The sequence below is a fragment of the Myiozetetes cayanensis genome, unplaced genomic scaffold (genome assembly GCF_022539395.1).
Source record: "Myiozetetes cayanensis isolate MyiCay16 unplaced genomic scaffold, myiCay2020 scf1, whole genome shotgun sequence".
In the NCBI taxonomy this organism is placed as follows: domain Eukaryota; kingdom Metazoa; phylum Chordata; class Aves; order Passeriformes; family Tyrannidae; genus Myiozetetes; species Myiozetetes cayanensis.
In genome coordinates this window covers 41,974,004-41,993,080 of record NW_026086604.1, presented here as the reverse complement: position 1 = coordinate 41,993,080, position 19,077 = coordinate 41,974,004, and the positions used below count along the sequence as shown (strand labels likewise).

Sequence of the window (19,077 nt, the reverse complement as noted above, 5' to 3'; positions counted from 1 at the left end):
AGTTTAGTTCTTTTTTTCCCTTATTTTGGTATGTTCTCATTTTACCTTGTCCTTTTACTTTGTCTTTTTTCTGAAGGTTAAAGTTTCCACTTTTGGTTCTTCACGCCATTAATCTTTTCTCATCCTGGTCTTAATCTTTATACACATTGTCATTTTTCCAATGTGTCATTGTGGTTCTGTCACTAATACATCATATCATTTCTCTTCCCTTGCTGTGCAATGGCCGTTTCCCCAGCCCTGTGTGCAGTTCCTTCTGTCCTTACTCATTGCTGTAGTCTTACTCTTTCCTTTTCTCCTTTCAAATCACCTTTGGGTTTTACTTTCCTGATGGATCCCTTTTGAATCTTGCCTACTGATGTACACGAGATAAGCTCAGTTCAGCTCCCAGACCTTCCTAGTGCGGCCCTCACTTCTACGTTTTCCTTTGTGGACCTGAAAGATAAAGGATACAAAGCTCATCTCTAACAAAGAACTGAAGGATTTGATAAACTGTGTTTTGGCTGCAAAAGAGAACAGTCAGTAAATCAGAACTGTAAAATGACAGGAGAGGGCTGAGCTGGTCAAGTTGGAGTGAATAGGGAGGCTTTGGCTTTAGGTGAGCTACTTGAATTACAGCCCTGGCTAGCACCCTTCACAGCTTGACTTGCATGATAGGATGTGGTGGTGTCTCTAGTTCCTAGTGGGCAGGTATCCAAATAGTTGTAGCTACTTTCACATTTGCCATCATTTGGTAACTACTAGAGAGAAGCTCAGGATAAGTAGAATCAGACCAAACTGCTGTCATATTTGCACAGGGTACAAATATAAGTTCTGGCTGAGATAACGTGGTCAAAATGCTCTGGGGAGCTTGATTGCCATGGCCTGTGCAGCACCTTTTACTGCTGATTTAAAGGTTTCATTTTCCAGGGCTGTCAGTCTGACACGTCACATGAGCAAAAGAGTGGCTGTTTGTTTAACGGCATAAAACTGATGGGGACAAAAAGGAAGTGGAAAATCAGAAAAATCCTTACAAGATGGTTCTATCTGTAAAGGGGAGTGAGTTACTTTGGGCTCAATTGGAAAAGGCAAAGGAGTGGAAAACTGAACTGAACTGGAAAAATATACTGCACTCTGTCATGTAGCATCTTATGTGCTGTGACTGTTCTGACTGCTTCATTTTTCACTGTTTTTAGAAGCAAAAAGCATTTTCAAATTGAAACCTCACTGTGCCAATTTTCACAGTAGCTCTTGCTCTACAAATGGAAGGTTTTAGCAAATTTTTTTGGAGGTCATGGCAAAACCTAAGTGTCGAATATTCAAATGACCTCAAATAGTTCTAAACTGATAAAAATTAAAGAAAGTACTAGTCTTTTTTATTATTATTATTATTTTTTTCCCTTGGGTTTTTTTGGTTTGGTTTTTTTTTTTTTCCCCTTGTACCTGAAAGAAAATCTGTTGCTGTGTCGTAAAATTAGTTGCATATTTCAAGTCTCGTATTTGGAACCTGGTGAGAATTTTTCCCAGGCAGATGTAGCAGATGATGTACAAAACCAGCAAGTAAATCTTTTTCGTGCTGCAGTTTCCTGGGTTGTATCAGAGGACTCCAGTCTCAACACTACCGTTCCCTGCCTTTCACAAATGACTACATAAAAACTGCATGATCACATAACCTTTCAGATTCACAGGACAGCTGTGTCTTGTCACTTACACATTTATTTTTTCTTTCCAGGCATTGGAAAAGTATCCCAACTCACCAATGACCGCAAAACAAATATTGGAAGTCATTCAGAAAGAAGGGTTAAAAGAAACAAGGTCAGTGTTTATGTGTTTTGTATTTTTGCTATCTCTTTGAAAACCATCCAGGAATGGTATATAATCTTTACAAAACTTAAAGTGCTGATTGAATTGATTTCCAGTACCAAAGTGGGAAATATAGCTGATAGGTTTATTAGTTCAATAATAAACCTTTTAAAATGATTACTGGGTGGTTTAACTTTGTACCTTCCAAAAGGAGTCTGTGGGCCAGCTTAAGTCCAGTGGCTTTTCTTTACGAAGAGAGTGTGATCTGCTCAGACAGCCCAGTGCTACATCTCATTTTTGCTTGAAGACCGAAGCTTGACAACTGGGTTACCTCTGCCACTGTGTGCATGGAGAAGGTGCGAGATGAAGTTTGGCACGCTTCTCCTCTCCCTTGGGTTTGTGGTCTGGCACTTAAATCACTGTTAGGACATGCTGGTGTTGCCTGTGGTTACAGGGGTTATGCTGATAAAAAACTGGGAATGAAAGGAGAGGGGTGTTTGAACACTGGGAGCTTATCTGTGTGGCTGCAGAGGATGGATACAACAACTGATAACTTATTCAGCAGCTCCACTGCAGAGTTGCTTAATAATAGCATACTCTGGATATAGATTTCAGCGATAATAATTAGGCTTTTAGGAGGATAGATGGGTTATCCAGAGCCTACAGAAATAAACACTGGTCTTCCATTGACACCTGGTTCAGATGAGCATGCAGCTTCTTGTTCTGAAAGGTGACTGTCTAGTTGGTAGGTCCTCTGGTGACCTGCAAATAGAAACTTGAGCAGGAAGTAAAAATAAGGAAAAATTGGTTATTTGGTGGGGGTCTCCTACAAGGTGCACTTTCCTCTTCTCCAGATGTTATAGTAAAATCTTTCTGCTTTCAATAAATCGTTTTAATATTTGCTGCTGTCTCAAACCAAAGGCAGACATCTACTTTTATTTTAATCATATCCTTCTAGTGTGGAACCTAAAGCCTAGGACAAGAGAACTTCAATCCCCATGTAAAGGTGAACCAGAAGTAAACATGGGACATATTTTTACTGAATTCACTGTTGTTCCTAAGAAACAGAGCACTCTGTGCAATTGTTTGCACTGCATAACAGTGCACTACTTTGTTGGTAGCCTCATAACATTCTCATAATAGCTGTATTTTGTTAAAATTAAAAAAAATATGGTGTGCAAGATGAAGTTGAATTTGCCACCTTTTACAGATTTAAGAAGTGATTTAGTTCCTGTCAAGAAACTGCTTCAAGCGTATTTGACAGTGATGCCAAGAAAACAAGGGGATGAAAACTTAAGAAAATGAATGTCCAAATGTGTGTTAGGCTGCAATGATTTGCATACAAGAACAAAGAAGCAAGAAAACACAATTTTGAAAATCTGTTTTACTAAGATACTGTTTCTCACAGCAGTGATTAGATTGCTTTCTTCTTCTTACGTCTTGTGATATGAGACAACTGCATGGGAGGGGCTCAAATGTCTGATAATAGCATTTCTTTGTAATTTTAAAAATTATTGTATCTATGATCAGAACATGAATAAAATTTGGAGTGGAAAACCTATGGGAGGGAATGAAGGCAATGTTTTATGTTTTAAATATAGAAAATGTCAAAGCCCTTTTTAATTGTTGCAGAATGGATAATAATAGAAAGATTCCTTTAAAGAGGTTCAAAGCTAGGACTTCTTTCATTTCTTAGGAACAGGAAAGAAATTCAGATTTGTTATGATTTTTATTCATAGCACGATATGTGCAGGTAAGTGTGAATGTGTGGTAGATTGCAGGATGCTCTATGTGGTCCTGAGTCTAGAAAACTAAGAAGGATAAAACTCAATATTCTTTTCTCCATACTTGAATCATTCTACTTTGTTATAGGCTAGGTGATCCTAAACTCCTTAGCCTAAATATTCTAAATTCTTCAATTGTAAAATGAAAAAATGCTGATTCTGTACTGATTTTTTTTAAAGTTTTTGAATTTGCATTTAACTTCTGATTTCATGTAGAAGTTGTTTGTGCTGCATTTCAATAGTGATTTGGCACAAACGTGCAAAGTTATCTTCGTGCCTAACTCTTACTAGGATACAGTAAGGTATTTGACTTTGTATATGTATTTGTTGTTTGGTCCTCAGTGTGTAGGTAGTGTTTTCACAGTACCTGAGTTTAACATCTCCTGTTTACTTCATCCTTCCCTGCAAAATTTTGGTACCTTTTTGCCAGTGTGGTGCCTTTGCTGTTACTAAAGATGGTCTTTCCTGGTCTCTTTGCTGCAGCCAGCTAAGATCAGCTGGGGATGTGAATTTATGATGTGCAGTCACCTGGCCATAAGCAGTAGAATGGCATGAGCGTATTTTATTCTGTATTGATTTGTGTATTCTTCCAAGTCTGAACTTGTGCCAGGAATATGTTACTACTTTAATATACTTATTCCTTTATACTGATTATCATTGTCAGGAGAACCTTGGTAATTCTAAATGAAGTTCTTCAAAAATTCTCCTCTCTACTGTTCCATTTTTAGACGAATGAGATTAATTGGCTTAGTCATTTTTCATATCTATTGCGGCATTAATTAATCTAAAGCTTTTTGCTGTGGTAGTAAATCTGAAAAAATAATGTATGATTTTCAGCAATCTCATTGTCATTATGTGTAATCTTTAAAAAGACACTGTCAGACTATACAGCTTCTTTTTTTCTTTGTTTGCCATAAAGACATCAAGTTGCACATTTATTTTTGTATTACTCAAATAATTAAATGCAAAAGGAGGAAAATTCCTGAGTCACAAAGCAGATCCATGTTACAAATAAAAATAAAAACTTGACTGATACATCCTCTGAGAGGTTATAACCTACCTGGTTTTCCATGTCTTTGGGGAGATACTTGTTAAATATTTTTCCTGTTATGGTGGTTGATTGTAAAATGGTCAGCAGGCAGTTCTGCTACCTAGAAGGAATAAAAAGTTTGAAGGCAAGCATTTTGGGGATGTAGAAAAAGATGGTTTTCTTCTGGGAGTGGTGGGGAGGAGGGATAAGTGTTTATTTTACACTCACCCTGTGAACAGTGTCAGGGCAACAGTCCTGAACATTGAAATCTTTTTAGAAGGAAAACAGACAGCAGCTCACTTCAGTGCATGGTGCTCTGGATTTTCTATCCTAGAACCTGCTGTCCTGATCTTCTGAAAACATTTCCCTATCCTGTTGTACATTTCTAGACTTGCAACCTGGTGTTTATACATCCAGGCATGAGATTTTGCTAGTGTGACATAGAATCCCTGGTCTGCTGCCTCAATAGTTGTTCTCCATCTTGTATTTCTCCTGTTATTTATTCCTGTTAAGGTCTAGAATTTCCATTACTGAATTGTGTTCAGGTTTTCTGCTGACTGTTTCTCTAATTCAATAAGATTGCTTTAACCATGTCTTTCAGCATACTTGCACCTCTTCCAAGTTTAGTGTCAGCTGCTTATTAGAACTTTGTTTCCTTTTGCAGCATTACGTATTTCTCTTTTTTTCTTATGGAAGTCCCATGAGAAACAATTTCCAGACAATTATTAGGTCAGGCTGTAGGATACCTGCTTGGGCTATAGGATACTTACTGCTGCTTCTCTAGCTACAGGGTCTACTGCTATGTCACAAAGGATATTTTGATATATTTGAAGTAACTTGTTCTTGACAGCTCTATGTATTACTCAACTTCTTATTTACTAAATAATTCCAAATAATTTTTATTCCATATTTGAGGGGAATTGAAGTTCAGTTGTTGCATCTCTACTTTTTTTTTTTTTTTTAAACTATTCACTAAGTGTTTTCCAGCCTTTTGGAATGACTGCTATCCTCTACAAATTCTCAAAAATGACTGTTGATAATTCTGAGACTGATCCAGTCAGCTTTCATTACCTATGGTGAATTTCAACAGATTTAACTGATTTGAGAATATCTAATTTATTTAATTATCATCTAATAAATTTTTTCATGTTTTTTCCTGGTGTTGTTTTTAGCAGTTGTCTAATCATAGATACCTTTCTGATTAGGCATTAACATTCCTCTGTTTTTGGTATAAATGTTCAGTGCTACCCCTTCATGGAAGAGCAAGCCAGTTTGCTATCTGTTAGTGTGCTTACAGAAAAATCTTTATGCATGTTGTGTGAGTGTGTTTGCTGAAGTTTAATTTTCTGAGGCTGATTTTGGGTTTTTTTTGTGTTCTTCCTTATTTTCCTAAAATGAAGAATCATCCCTGCATGACCACTCAATGTTTTCAGCTGGTTCTTCCCTATGGGTTCGAGTCAAACCTAGTACTGCCTTCCTTTCTAACTGCTTTTCGCATCTTCTATTCAAGGATTTTTGTTCCTAGTGCAGGCTCAGAAACTTGCCAGATGCTTCTCTGTTCCTGTCTTTCTTTTCCCAGGAGATGCCTGTATGGTCATAATGGATATATTTAACTAGGTCATGTGTTTGAAAAATTTTTGCTGATTCTCACAGTAAAAAAAAAGCTTCTCTCTGATTCTCTCGGTTTCTCACTGTATGAAACTCTGACCTTAGTATCATCCTTGGTTTTGTCCTTTTTTGTCATTACCTGGAAATTTCCTGTAGAATCACCAGAAATAACCTATCTGTTCCCTTCTGTTTGGGGCACTGCACTTCATGAAGAATAGGACCAATGGAGACTGCTTAAAATTATCAGGGAGACAAAAATAAGACAGAAGTTGGTATGAATTAGATGTTTGGATTAAGGAAGAAAAGATTGACTGTATACCTAGTAAGTTTTCAACTATATAAAAGATATGAAAGAGTGAGGAAATGTTATCTTGAATGTCTGATATGGACAGAAGAAGAAATAAGGCCTTAAAAATTGCAGTAAGAGAAGATTCTGATTAGACAGTACAAATTTTATTTATTTATTTATTTTTTAACAGGTATAATTGATTTCTGTCATGAGTTGTGGGAGAGATGTGAGAGATCTCTACATCTCCACCCAAAACCAATATAGATACATGTCTGTCAGGAGTTACGTAGATTTGGTTGATCCTGCCTTGAACTAGGGGAATGAACTAGCATATCCCTTGATCCATGGTTTTCTATGAATTTTTTTCAGATCAGTTTTCAGTACTCAAGCCATACATATTGTTTGAGTCCTAGGGGAGAATATCCAGCCAAACTCTGATAAATGTTTGATGCTAATAACCCTAGATTATGTCTTGGCTTTCTGTAGTTCCTTTTGTCCTTTGCATGGTGAGGCTGGGAAATTGACTTGTCTGGATAAGATTAAAGCCAAAGATTCTCAGTCCAAGTTAAAAGCCAATAAAATTTCAAAATGGGACAAGCACTGTTTAATTTCTTGGAGTGCAACTTTAGCCCACAGCTATGCTAGCTATTTGCTTTCCTCCTCCATTAGACTCAGGATTGTGACTGCAATGGGATAATTTCATAGTGGTTTTGCTGTTCAGCTAGAGTAACTGACCTCTGTATGGTCAAATAACTTTGGTTCTGTTCAGGTAATTCATAGAAGAGTTTAAAAAAGGTCCCTTTGTCTCATTCTGTTTTTCATTTTCCAGTAGGAATCTTAAACTTCTTTATCTTGACGTTTCTTTGTTGATTTTAGTTTCGACTTTGGGAATGACAGCATCAGTCCTATCTCCTCCTCATCAGTTTTTTCCTCTACATATTTTGTCTTTTACTCTGCAAGACTAAGCTTACTGTTGACTTATTGTTGTGACAGTCTTAGTCTTTCAGAAGACTAAAAAGAGGTGCTTGCCATTGGCACTGGCAATAGTGCTGTTTCTTCTTCGCTCCACAGTGTTGATAATATTTATCGTGAATTATATCATAACATATTAAGTCTTCTGAGCCTAGGAAAGCAAAGTATGACACTAATAAATCTCGAAGACACTTACTAGATTTACACATTTTGTACAGAAATATGAAACTAGTGGGTTAGCTAGAATTAAACCCACTTTGAACTGCTCAGTGGAGTCATCAGTGGAATAAAACACATGATCCGTGCAGGGTCTGTATTTAGCTTTGAAGTTAGAGGGGACTCCTGAAAATATTACCATCACTTGTGAATCCTTTGATCTTTCTGACAGTGTCTCTTTAAGCCTTTGCATACTTCATCCTTAGAGCTATTGACTTAAAAATAAAATCCCTTCTGAATGCTGCTTTTTCTGTAAATAGGCTAAATGAGCTGGCAACTGTCTTCTGTTGTTTATCATTTTAAAGTTCCTTGTTTTATTATGTATGCATGTAGACAGAGAATTTTTTGCTTTCTTTCTCTGTAAAGTCATTCCAAGATGTCATTATGATTCATAATTAAGTCATAGTTTTTATCTTTTACTAAAAAAAGGAAAAAGAAAAGAAAAAAAAAAAAGCAAATGCTCTTCAATTACCAAACACCCTTAAAAATTTGATTGAAAGAACCACAGTTTTTGTCTTAAAGCTCTGGTTGTAAATAGAAGAGCACATAGAGTTAAGAGGCTTCTGTGGTTGTATATGTCTGATAGAATTTATTTGGGAGCCTCTTCAGCTGAAGGGAGTGCATTGTTTTGTCTGAAGATAGTTATTCCCTGCAATGGACTGAAAGGAAGCCTTGATGGAAAGAGAGAGAGAAAGCCATTCAGATTCTTTTGCCTGGCATTATTAGGTTGATTTTCATGCATCTACAGATGTGGCTTCTGGCTGTAGAGTAGTGAAAGAAACAAACTTTCAGTGCAACCTGTCTTTCTGCATAAATCCACTTCAGACACCTCTTTGAAATGCAATTCTTCCAGTGTAACAACGGACTGCTGAATTTGGGAGGCAGTTTTGATAGCAGCAATTTGCCAGATGAAAATCTCAGGCTTGCTCCTTCTTGTTTAGGCATTCCCAGCATTGTTATGCACGGTGCAGTTTAGCCTGGTAAAAATTGGTGGATTTCCTAGATTACTGCATTCCAGCTTTGGCACTTTAACTTGCATAATCACAGCCCTGTCACCTCTGTGGTAATTATTTCAGGTTTTGGAGTGATAGTTTTTTAGTGTAACCCTAAAACAACTATGGTATTAGCTCAAGCCTAACATCAGGGTGGTGAGTTCTGGATTCCATGTTGCTTTATTGTGATTACCCTACTGTTAGTTGAAAGCTAGCTTACTTGCGTCTGGACAACAGTGATCCCACCTTTATACTGATTTGGAAAACTAGTTTTGGGTGCAAATTAAACAGATGTAAAATAACGGAACCTCAAATGTTTTCTCTCAGCCAACTGCAAAGATGACAGAACTTTTATTTATTAGTGATGGTGAATATTCCATTACGATATACCTATACAAGATATATTTCAACATAAGACATTTAACTACCTTGAATGTATTTTTTTTTATCTGATCCACCACTGACTTAATTTCTTCTCCATATGTTAGTATTTTAGAAATTATCAGGGCTGTTATATTTGTTTCTGCGCTGCTCTTCTTCTCAGGACAGTTGAATCTCTTTCTAGGGACTTCAATAAACAGTCCAGTAAAATCAGTCTGTGTGTCAGCATTTTTTATAAAATTACCTTTGTTTGAGTTTGGTTCTTTTAAGTAACATGTGCTTCAGTTGTTACAGGCAGGCTAAAAATCATGCCTATGTCACAGATAAAAGGTCCTGTGTTAGTTTTATTAAGTGGTGGATTTAATTTTAGAAGTATTTCAGATGATAAATGACACGACGTAAATTGTAAGTACCTTTGCAGGATGACACAGAATCCTTTGGAGGGTACTGCTCTTACTTTTAAGAATATTAATTGAGCATATGTGAAAAGAGAGTGGAGACAGAAGCAAAGTAATATATATCAAAGTTTAATGCAGAGCCATGAATATATCCTGGTCCTCTGCTCCTCCACTCCCAATTAAGGGATGTTGTCGGTGCAGCATCTACTAGGTCCCATCTATATGGAATCCCTTGTCCCAAGGGTGAATCTTCCCTCTTTCTCATACTGGGTCACCGATCTCATGGTCTCCAGTTATCCTGATCTGTTGTCATCTTTTTCCCTTCCTTTGAGGACTCAAACTCCATTCCTTGTGCCTGCAATTTTCCTAAGTATTACAGTGTAGTCATCCCAGTATTTATTTCATGTCCTGACTTGGGACCAATCAAGTGTTCTTCTTTAGTTTGATTCCAGGACCAGTTATGAGAAAATAGAACAATTCCAGAATTTTATCATGACCTTCAGTTGATGGTTTACAACAGTTAAGAAAAGTTCATGTAGCTTCCTTTCTAGATTTCAGAACAGTTGATTCTCTCTTTTTTTCTTTTTTTTAAATTAGCATGTTGCTGCTGCATATTCATATGTATTTTCGCTCACATAGTGTTCATGACTTCAGTTTTCCATTTGGTACAATATATCTCTATTTTTGTGCTAAAACATACATTGTAACTGTCTTTCCACCTTTCATGTAATACAGAATATTACCACTTGATTTTTATTGTTTTGGGCTTTTTTAAATTTTTTGAAAGACCTGCCAAAAACTTGTTTGCTTTACATCTGGTAACAGTTCTGCAAAATACGTCTGCAAAGATTGTGAAAACAGGAATCCCGTATGTGTGACACACTTGCTTTCTCAGTGCTATTAAAGTACTTTTATTTTACTTGTGCAGCCATTTAGATTTTTATTCCTTCCACACAAGCCTACTCTGTATATTCTCAAAGAGTATTATGCTTGTGCATTGTATAAAATTTTTTTTCATTTGTTTGTTGCTTTACTGGTAAGGGAGAGTGACTTGTACGATCGTTAGATATTTGAGTTACAGTAATTCAGAGGATATGTGAAAATTTTAAAAGTTCAGTTGTTTAGCTGTAATAGGAAAAATTGTGATGTTAGATTTTGTGATGCGATAAAAATATGTCAAATTCTAAAGATGTATATTGGAAAAATCTTTTATTTTTGAATGCATACCCAAGTCCTCTTTATGACAGCCTAATTTGCTGAAATTAAGATCTTCATAATATGTTAAGGTAATGTTAAAGATATTCTTTTATTCATACAAGTGGAAATCCAACAACTTAAATGTAACAAATAATGGATAGCAGTGCAGATGCTGATGATCTTAAAAGATTTACTATTTATTTTGTACAGTCATGACAACACTTCCTATAAAGGACATTTTTTTTGAAGTATGAGACATGAACTGTGACTAAATAATATAAATTTGTCGACAATTTCAGTGTCATTTTTCATAGTGTAATGATTCTTTTATCAATATATTTTGATATTTAATGTAAGAGTTTGTTTTGTCTTTTTCTTATGTTGTGTCTCAGTGTAGACTACTATGGAAAAAAACTGAAAAGCAATAATGTATTTCAGGCTGTTGAAAAGAGAAACCTTCTGCATTATAAATTGGTGTTACCACAGGCGTAGCATTATCCCAAAAGAGTGTATTGTGTCATATCTGTCTTCCCACATTTCTCCTAGACAGCGTAACTACGCTGTATGCTACAGATCTTTTTTCTTTAATGTTTCGGTATTTCAAAGAGTAATTCTGCTTTAAAAATAGTGTCTCTTTTTCAGAGAGAGAGAGAAATTAAATAAAAATATCCTAAAAAGATTCAAAATAATTAGATACTTGCAGAAGTTACATTATGAAAGTTTCACCAGATCTTCATTCCATCCTCCCAGCAGTGAAAGTTTTTGGTTGGTTTATTTGTTTGGGGTGGGGGCTTTGTTTATTTTGGTGGTTGTTTTGTTTTGTGTGTGTATAGTATGTTTTCTATAGTATAGTGCTTTAAGCCTGATTTCTTTTTTAAAAATGAGTGAAGAGATGAGATCTTCCAGTCTACAGGATGTTTTCTTATTCTTTCATCCAAAGTCTGCCTGCAGTTCCTATAAACTGAACCATGACTAGATTGAACACATTCTTCTATTGTACTTCCTTTATCAGATTGTTTTGCTAGCATCTTTTTAAGGAAAGCAAGGACACAGAAGAGCCTTCCAATGATAGTTGTCCATTGTTGTCCATAAGCAAAATTTTCAAAAATGTTTTGAGGAAACTGAGATTTGACAGCATGTGTTGTTCTTTCCACCATTGTTCTGAAATGAAGATCTGCCACTTACTAACATTATAGTACATAGGTACTGGTATTTTAAAATAAAAGTCAGAAGCAAGACCTGCAAGAGAGCTTAATATCAGTGTGTGCTGGTTAGGGGCAAAATGCAAGAATCTTGCTGAGTAGCCAGCAACCTTGTTCAGCTTTCTTATGCTTGGAAAAGGCAAGAATAATCTCCTATATTTACTTTAGGAAGTATTTGGAGAAATGCGATTCAACACATAAGCCTGTCGGGAGCAGCCATATATATAAAAATTTCAAACGTCGAAGGATACAGACACTTCAGCTAGAAGGAGTCACCTTTTGAATGTACACTCTGGTAAAATATTCTTAGGAAAAGAGTTTAATCTGTTGAAGACTTAAAACCTGCAGTCAAAATTGAAGTCTGGCTGGGAACTTGAAGACATGCCTTCATTTAATGGATTTATGAGCTTTTGTTGCACCATCTGAGTAACCTAAGAAGCTGCTTTTCCTTGCAGGTGTAAAGTGAATTACTCTAGGTTTCAACTTGCTAGTTGCTGATTGAGATTTATTTGTTGGGGTTGAATTTTTTTGGCATTTCTATTTTGTTCTCCTTATTTCTCTTTTGCATTGAAAAGTTAGTATTTAAGCCTATTATTTATTACTGCTTTGAATTTCATTTATCCCACAGCTGACTTTTGTCTTTATTTCTAAGCATTCTGTCTTAAGGGACATGCACAATATCCCACAAAATAGTATAATCTTCTTTATGCTATTTCTAGTATTCCATAGCAACTGGGGAAGAAAAATGAGCCTAAACTGAACACTACAACACAGGCAATTCATTACAGATTTTCCGCTTAGTATTCAGTAAATTGTCAAGTCCTTATTTTCATCATTAGCATATTTTTCACAGAGCAGAAGCATAGCCATTTCTGGCAGACTGAATTAAATCTGTTTTACTTGAATGTGAAAGAAGAAAACATTGTCAGGCGTTCTATGAAAGCATCATTTTCTAGTAATAATTTATTTTTCTGGAACAGTTTGCTGTGGATGTCTTTGTTTCTATAAAGATATGGGTGTATATACTTCAGTCTACCTGTAATGAAATAATTTCTTAACTGAAGGGGAAAAAACACAGAAAAATCTGGGATTTTTCTTTTCTTTTCTTTTTCTCCTATTTGTATTACGTGAGCTGAAACATTTCCTAGTTCTCTTTTAGCCATGCACTGGCACATTTAATTTAAAATTTTGAAATACATTTTTTTAGAATTAAGCTTTCCTTTAAACAGCCTCAGAATTTCACTGTCTAAGGACAGTGAAAAAGATCAGGTATAACTGTTCAGAAAATTTGTTGTGTACATGAATTTCTTTTCTATCTAAGGCTAGCTGATGGCAATTCCATTTTATTCGTTTTGAGTCTCATAGGTAGTCTTAATTACTGTGAAATTAAATTATGTGCAAGCTCTTCATTTCAAAACAGAATTTAAAAAGTGCCTGAACATATTTTGCTTGCTTATGTACTGTCATGTTAAAGAAGAATATGTTTTATTCAAGGTTTGATTTTCTTTCAGCAATATAGAGAGCTCCCATCTTCTGTTTGTAATCCCGATAAACTCTGCGTTTGTCAGTGAGTCTGTTTTATGATAGCTGTTTGCTACAACCAGTAATTGTGTGGCTGGAAATATTTACAGTATTAACAGAGAACCAAAACATATACCTCAAATCAAAGTATAGATAAAAGAACCTAAAATCTGTATGTATGAGACTTGTGTTTGTGGGCAATTGTGTAAATACACCTGCATACACAAGTTCACCTCTCTACTCATACACAAGCCCTTATAAAAAGTTGTAAATCACAAAATTATACTCAAATACATCCTTTACTCAGTTGCTCCAATAGCAAAGAGTATGGGAAAGAGCTCAAACAATCCCTAAGAACTGTTTTGCTGTCTTGCCCTCAGTAACTAAAGAGAGGACAAATTGACTTTTTTCCCCTAATTTCTTTTGGTTTTCATTGTATTTTATTATAAGGAAAGGAAAATGGGATCTAGTTGCTCGTTTTAGTAAGTAGTACCTTCCAGCCAGAAAAAAGCAAGTGAACATAGCTGAGTCACCCTATTTAGGATCTTACAGCATCCGTAGCTACTGTTCTATAGTTTCAATAAGCTTATGATATGCTTATTTTTGCTGTCAGGAATCCATCAAGATACACCATTCAGAGCTTCACTGGCAGGCTTTTATATTTAATTAGAAAATAAAACAAGTGCTGGATCCAGACAACTAATCTTTCTTGCAAATGGCTCCCATTACTTGCTATTCCTTCCTTTCTTTTTTTTAATGTTACCAATACACCTGAAGTTTTTGTCCTCTACACTGCTGAATACTTTAGGTAACCATTATCAAATAAGAAATCATTTTGTAGAAAATGTGTGTCCCCTGCAGTAATCACAAAGGTAAAAAACCTGACCCATAAGTGACAGCAAGGAACTGTTTGGGAAGATATGAAGAATAAATGACAAGCAGGAAGTTGTTGTTTTGGCTTTGTTAAAGACTGCTTGCTTTCAGTCAGGGAATCTTTTCTTGGCCAATGAAGATTAGGCAGTCAAACTGTATTTATGTCTTAACTCTGTCCCCTTCATCCAAAACCTAACACCACTAAACCCAGTCCAACCATTAACCTTTCTCTATAGTAGTAGCTTAGTGGTATAAATGTAAACTGTTGCATCACAATGTCATTCAGTCAGATGATGTACTGTACTGGTTAAACTGAAGTAGTGTTGATACAAGATTATTTGTGGCTGAGCTACAATCCACGAAGTAATGACATAATTTGTACTGTTAATTAATTTAATACTAAATTTATAATTTAATTGTATATTAAAAACAGTAAGCAATTTCTGGTTAAGACTGAATTTTTTTGTAAGCCACATTATTTTTAGTTTCTTTGGCTCTCTTTAGCTTATGTGTCTCAGCTCCTGCATTCAGAGAGACTTTTTTATGACTTCAGCAGAATCAAGCTTCCTTTCAGATGGAATGATGTGCCTATCAGGCATGGCCAGTCTAAACCCTTTAGCTATCAGTCCTGTGTTTTCACAAAATATTTGGTGGTTTCTATTGTTATAATTTTAAAACCTTGTGTGTGACATTTTGAAATTAGATTGACTTTTATTTATAAGTTAAATAGAAACTTAAGCCTCTCAGTTCCAGACTTAAGGAGCTGTTTTAAGTCAAAAAAGAATAAGGAGATCTACTAATAGACTGAATTGCAACAGCTGGAGTAAGTTAAAACACAAAAATAAAAGTATCTGCTTGGTCCTCTGAGGAAAGGAAAGAAATTTTACTATGCTGTTTTGCCAAGTTAAACTCCCTGTCGTACAACAAGTATAACTTAAACATTTCACATCCACACAAATATTTTAATTTGACACAATAAAATAAATCATTTGTTGCTATATTGTTAAAGTTACAGGGTGTACTGTGATTGCCCATCCTGCATTTATTTTCAGATTTTTCTTACAGGTAAGATTTTTAACCAAAATATTTTAAGCACATAATTGGCATTTATTAGTCAGCCAAGTTGTAGTAATTACATTTATTTTAATGTTTAAGGTGAAAGTATGGTCTTGCTTATACAACTGTCTTTTGTAGGAATAAGTATTACTAGAAAACAGTAATTTGTTGAATCTAATCTTTATTTGTGATTATTGTGAACTTCCTTATTCTTTATATCGGTTTGATTTTTCTACCTGTATATTAGTCAAAAATTAGTAATTGAGTAAAACTTTCTCAAGTACTGAATTACTCCTCAAATACAAGAATATAGAGAAAAATCTTTTGTAAGGGAAGGGATGTTTCTTTTTATTTGTTCATTCTCTTGCATGATACAATAGACTTTAGGATTATTTTTTTCAATTGAATAGGAACTGAAGATGTAGAAATAGGTTGTTCTCATATGTTCTGGCTTTCTCTTTTTGGATTGGGTGCAATGTTTTGGATGTTAAACATGTTGCTTTTGCGTAATTGTGCCAGAATTTGACATTTAGTTTCAAAATTCTAAATTCCTTCAGTTAGAAACCATATCCTAATTGAAAACTGGGGAGAAAGAAAAACGAAACTGTGGAGATTTTCCTGAACTTTCGTGGAAGAGAAAGCATAAGATATGGTGCACTGTCTTTGGTTTTGAGGAGAAATGAACAAAGCTAAAATTAAATTTAGGGATTTCAGTTGTTCATGCTTCATAAAAAGGTTTAGTAATATTTTATACTTCTGCTTTAAAAGAAGTATAATTCTTTTATCAGAATAAGATATTATAGAATGGAGTTGGGGACGGCAAGAGAGAGAGAAGAGACTGAAAGAAGAATGAAGAGAGAAGAGATAAAAAGAAAAGACAGAGAAAATGGGAAAGTAAGAGGATAAAGGAGAGAGGAAAAGTGAAATAAAAAAAAAATGAAAAGAGAGGAAAAGGAGGAGAGGTGTGCATAAAGCACTGGCAGTGGGAGGCTGCAGGGTGGCCTCTGTGCAGACACAGCTGACTTCAACAACCCCACCACAAGGCATAGCTAAGCCCAGCAACCAAGACAGTGGTACCTCTGTGGTAACATATTTAAGAAAGGACAAAACTAGCACTCAGGCAGAAGAGGAGGATTGAAAAAGAATGTATGGAACAGAAGTGTGAACACCAAGGCCAGAGAAGAAGGAAGGGAGAAGGTGCCCTGGGCACCAGTGCAGAGGGGGGGCACTTGCTGGCTGTGGAGGGCCACATCAGAGCAGAAACTGCAGCATGTGGAGAATACTATGCTGGGTCATCTGGACATTTCCTGATGGAGGTGTTGCCTGCGGAGAGCCCAGGCTGGAGCAGACAAAAAGCGTGAGGAGGAAGCAGCAGCAGAGAGAAGCTGCTGTGGACTGACTGTAACCCTCCATCCCTCCGCACCACTCAGTGAGGGGAAGGTAGAGGAATAGGGAATGAAAAAGGAAAGTTCAGCCTGGAAGAGGGAAGCTTTTGTTTCTCTCTACCCAAATCTATTTTAATTGGCAATAAATTAATTTTCCTCAAGTCGAGTCTGTTTTGTCTCTTGCGGTAACTGGTAAGCAATCCATCTGCCTTTATCTCAAACCACAAGTTTTTCATCCCCTTTCCTCCCAGATGCCTGTTGAGGAGGTGGGAGTGAATGGCTGGGTGGGCATTTGGCTTCTGGCCAAAGCTAACCCACCACAAGAGGAAAGAAACAAAGTGAGAAAAAGAGAGAGGAAGGAACAAGGTAAATAGAAGAGAAAGGAGAAGGAAATGAGGGAAGTGAAAAAGCAGAGATAAAAAATAAAACTGAGAAAAGAGAAAACAAGAAAGGAAAAAGGTGAAAAAATGATGAGGGGAAAGAAAAGGCTAGAAAATACATACAGAGAAAGAAAAGAAAAGAGAAGACAATAAAAAGTGAGAGAAAGAAAAGAAAGGAAGAGAAAAGGAGAAGGAGAGGAAAACAGAGGGAGAGAGAAGATATGAAGGGGAAAAGGTGGGAGAGAGAAAAAGGCAGAAAAAAAGAGGAAGAAAGAAGAGAAATAGATATGAGAAAGAAGGAAAAGAAAGAGAAAGGAAAGGACCAAAGAAAAGGAGACAAGAAAATGAGAGAAAAAAATAATAAAAAAGAAACAAGTCCAAACAAGTCTACTGTGGTTGAAGAATCTGTAACTGCATGCTGTTAGCAGGGAAGTAAAATTTTTAACTGACTGGAAGAGCTTGTATGTGGTACTTTCCATCAAGTAAAAGCAGTAAAATCCCTATATAAAAATAACTTTGGTTTCAGCATTGCCATTCAATGAATAGATACATTCTTTCCAGGTAAAAATTTCCAAAGAAATTGTAATAAGCATTAAGAACTTTTTTACTGATTTGGACAATTGATTACTTAGGCAGGTGGGTGGTGTGACTGAAATGGCACAGCATAGCAAGCTCTGGCAGCTCAACATGTAGGCATGCATCAATTTCTAGGAATGGGCAAAGTTAATATGCCAATTTAATTAGGATAACTCAATAAGATTTTTGCTAGTGAGTGTAAAGAAAGAAAAATAAATCACTGTAAGACCAGCAGAGCAATTTGCTTTAATGCTGTTGTTTCTATCAGGGAGAAATATTATTTAATAAAGTAATGTCATATAACAGTCTGGTAGCTCAACATTGAGTAACATATTAAAGATGTAAAGACTTCTGATGTGAAAAAAGAAATCCTTAATTCTCATAAATTATAAACAGTTTTAAACTCTCTAGTACTTAGTAGAGTACTTTGTATAGTACTTCACTTGGCAATGCCTTTTTATTATTTCCATAAATGGTTAAATCTTGCCATAATTTAAGCAGTTTTACTGAAATATACTTGCCTTTTAAAATTTAATTCTAATAGGTCTTAACAACATGTTGTGATTTGCCTCTTCTATTTTATTTTCATTACTGGCAGAAGGTAGAAGGAGATGTATGTACATTGTCACCTCTTCCAGTTTTATAAATTTAGTTGGAATTGGTCTTAATGGCAACAACTGGAAAACTTCACTGATATCGCGTGAGAGAGCAGGGACATGACATTAGGCTCGAGCGGAGGAACGTGTGGGGGTGTGGAGCTCCTTCAAGCTTGGTAATTCTGCTTCCCCTCAGCAGGGTGGTACCTCCGCCTCTCCCCTCCTCTGCGTCCAGATGTAGCAACCCAAGGGGTTATAGCTGAGGCGAGCCAGCTGCATCTGGCATGTAGGTTCGGGAGCGGCTGGAGGGAACTCGCTGTGTTAACTGACAAAAGGTGAAATACAGGCCTTGCGCTGAGCAGTCTGAAATGGGAACCAGTTGTGTCAGTCTGAGGCCATCCTTCTCCAGTTACTGCAAACCAATATTGTAGCCGAAATAATAATCCTGCTCTCACCAAGCTGCTTTTCCTGTTCTGGGCTACCCACCTCCCTGGATGCTGGCACAAGCGTTCACATGGTCGTTTGGGGAAATAATCAAGTTCTAAATAAATAAAAAGGGGGGGCTGGGGAAGAGCACATCATGGAGGCAAGAACATGTGGTCTGATTTAGAGGGAAGCTACTCAGGCTGCTTCACTGAGTGGGAGAGCTGGCAGAAAGTGACATGAGCCCAGTATTAGTCTTGGTGCAAACCTTGGTGAAAGCAGAAGCTACTTCATGGCCTTACATACAGGTACAGAGATGCATTATCACTGGCATAACTGCAGGGTGGTGTCTTGCAACCATTACAGCTGTGGTAACAGGAGTCCCTGCTGTGGATGATAAGAAGGGCTGGAAATTCTTC

At 36.3% G+C, this 19,077-nt stretch overlaps 1 protein-coding gene across 1 annotated transcript in view; it reads left to right on the top strand.

Moving 5' to 3' along the window:
• The window catches only part of ASXL3 (ASXL transcriptional regulator 3), a 129,683-nt gene that overhangs the window by 24,243 nt on the left and 86,363 nt on the right, over window positions 1-19,077 (top strand). The window contains exons 2-3 of the mRNA XM_050338730.1: window positions 1,709-1,791; window positions 2,564-2,566. Of these exons, the coding sequence (XP_050194687.1) occupies window positions 1,709-1,791; window positions 2,564-2,566 (86 nt within the window). The remainder of the gene's footprint in view (window positions 1-1,708; window positions 1,792-2,563; window positions 2,567-19,077) is intronic.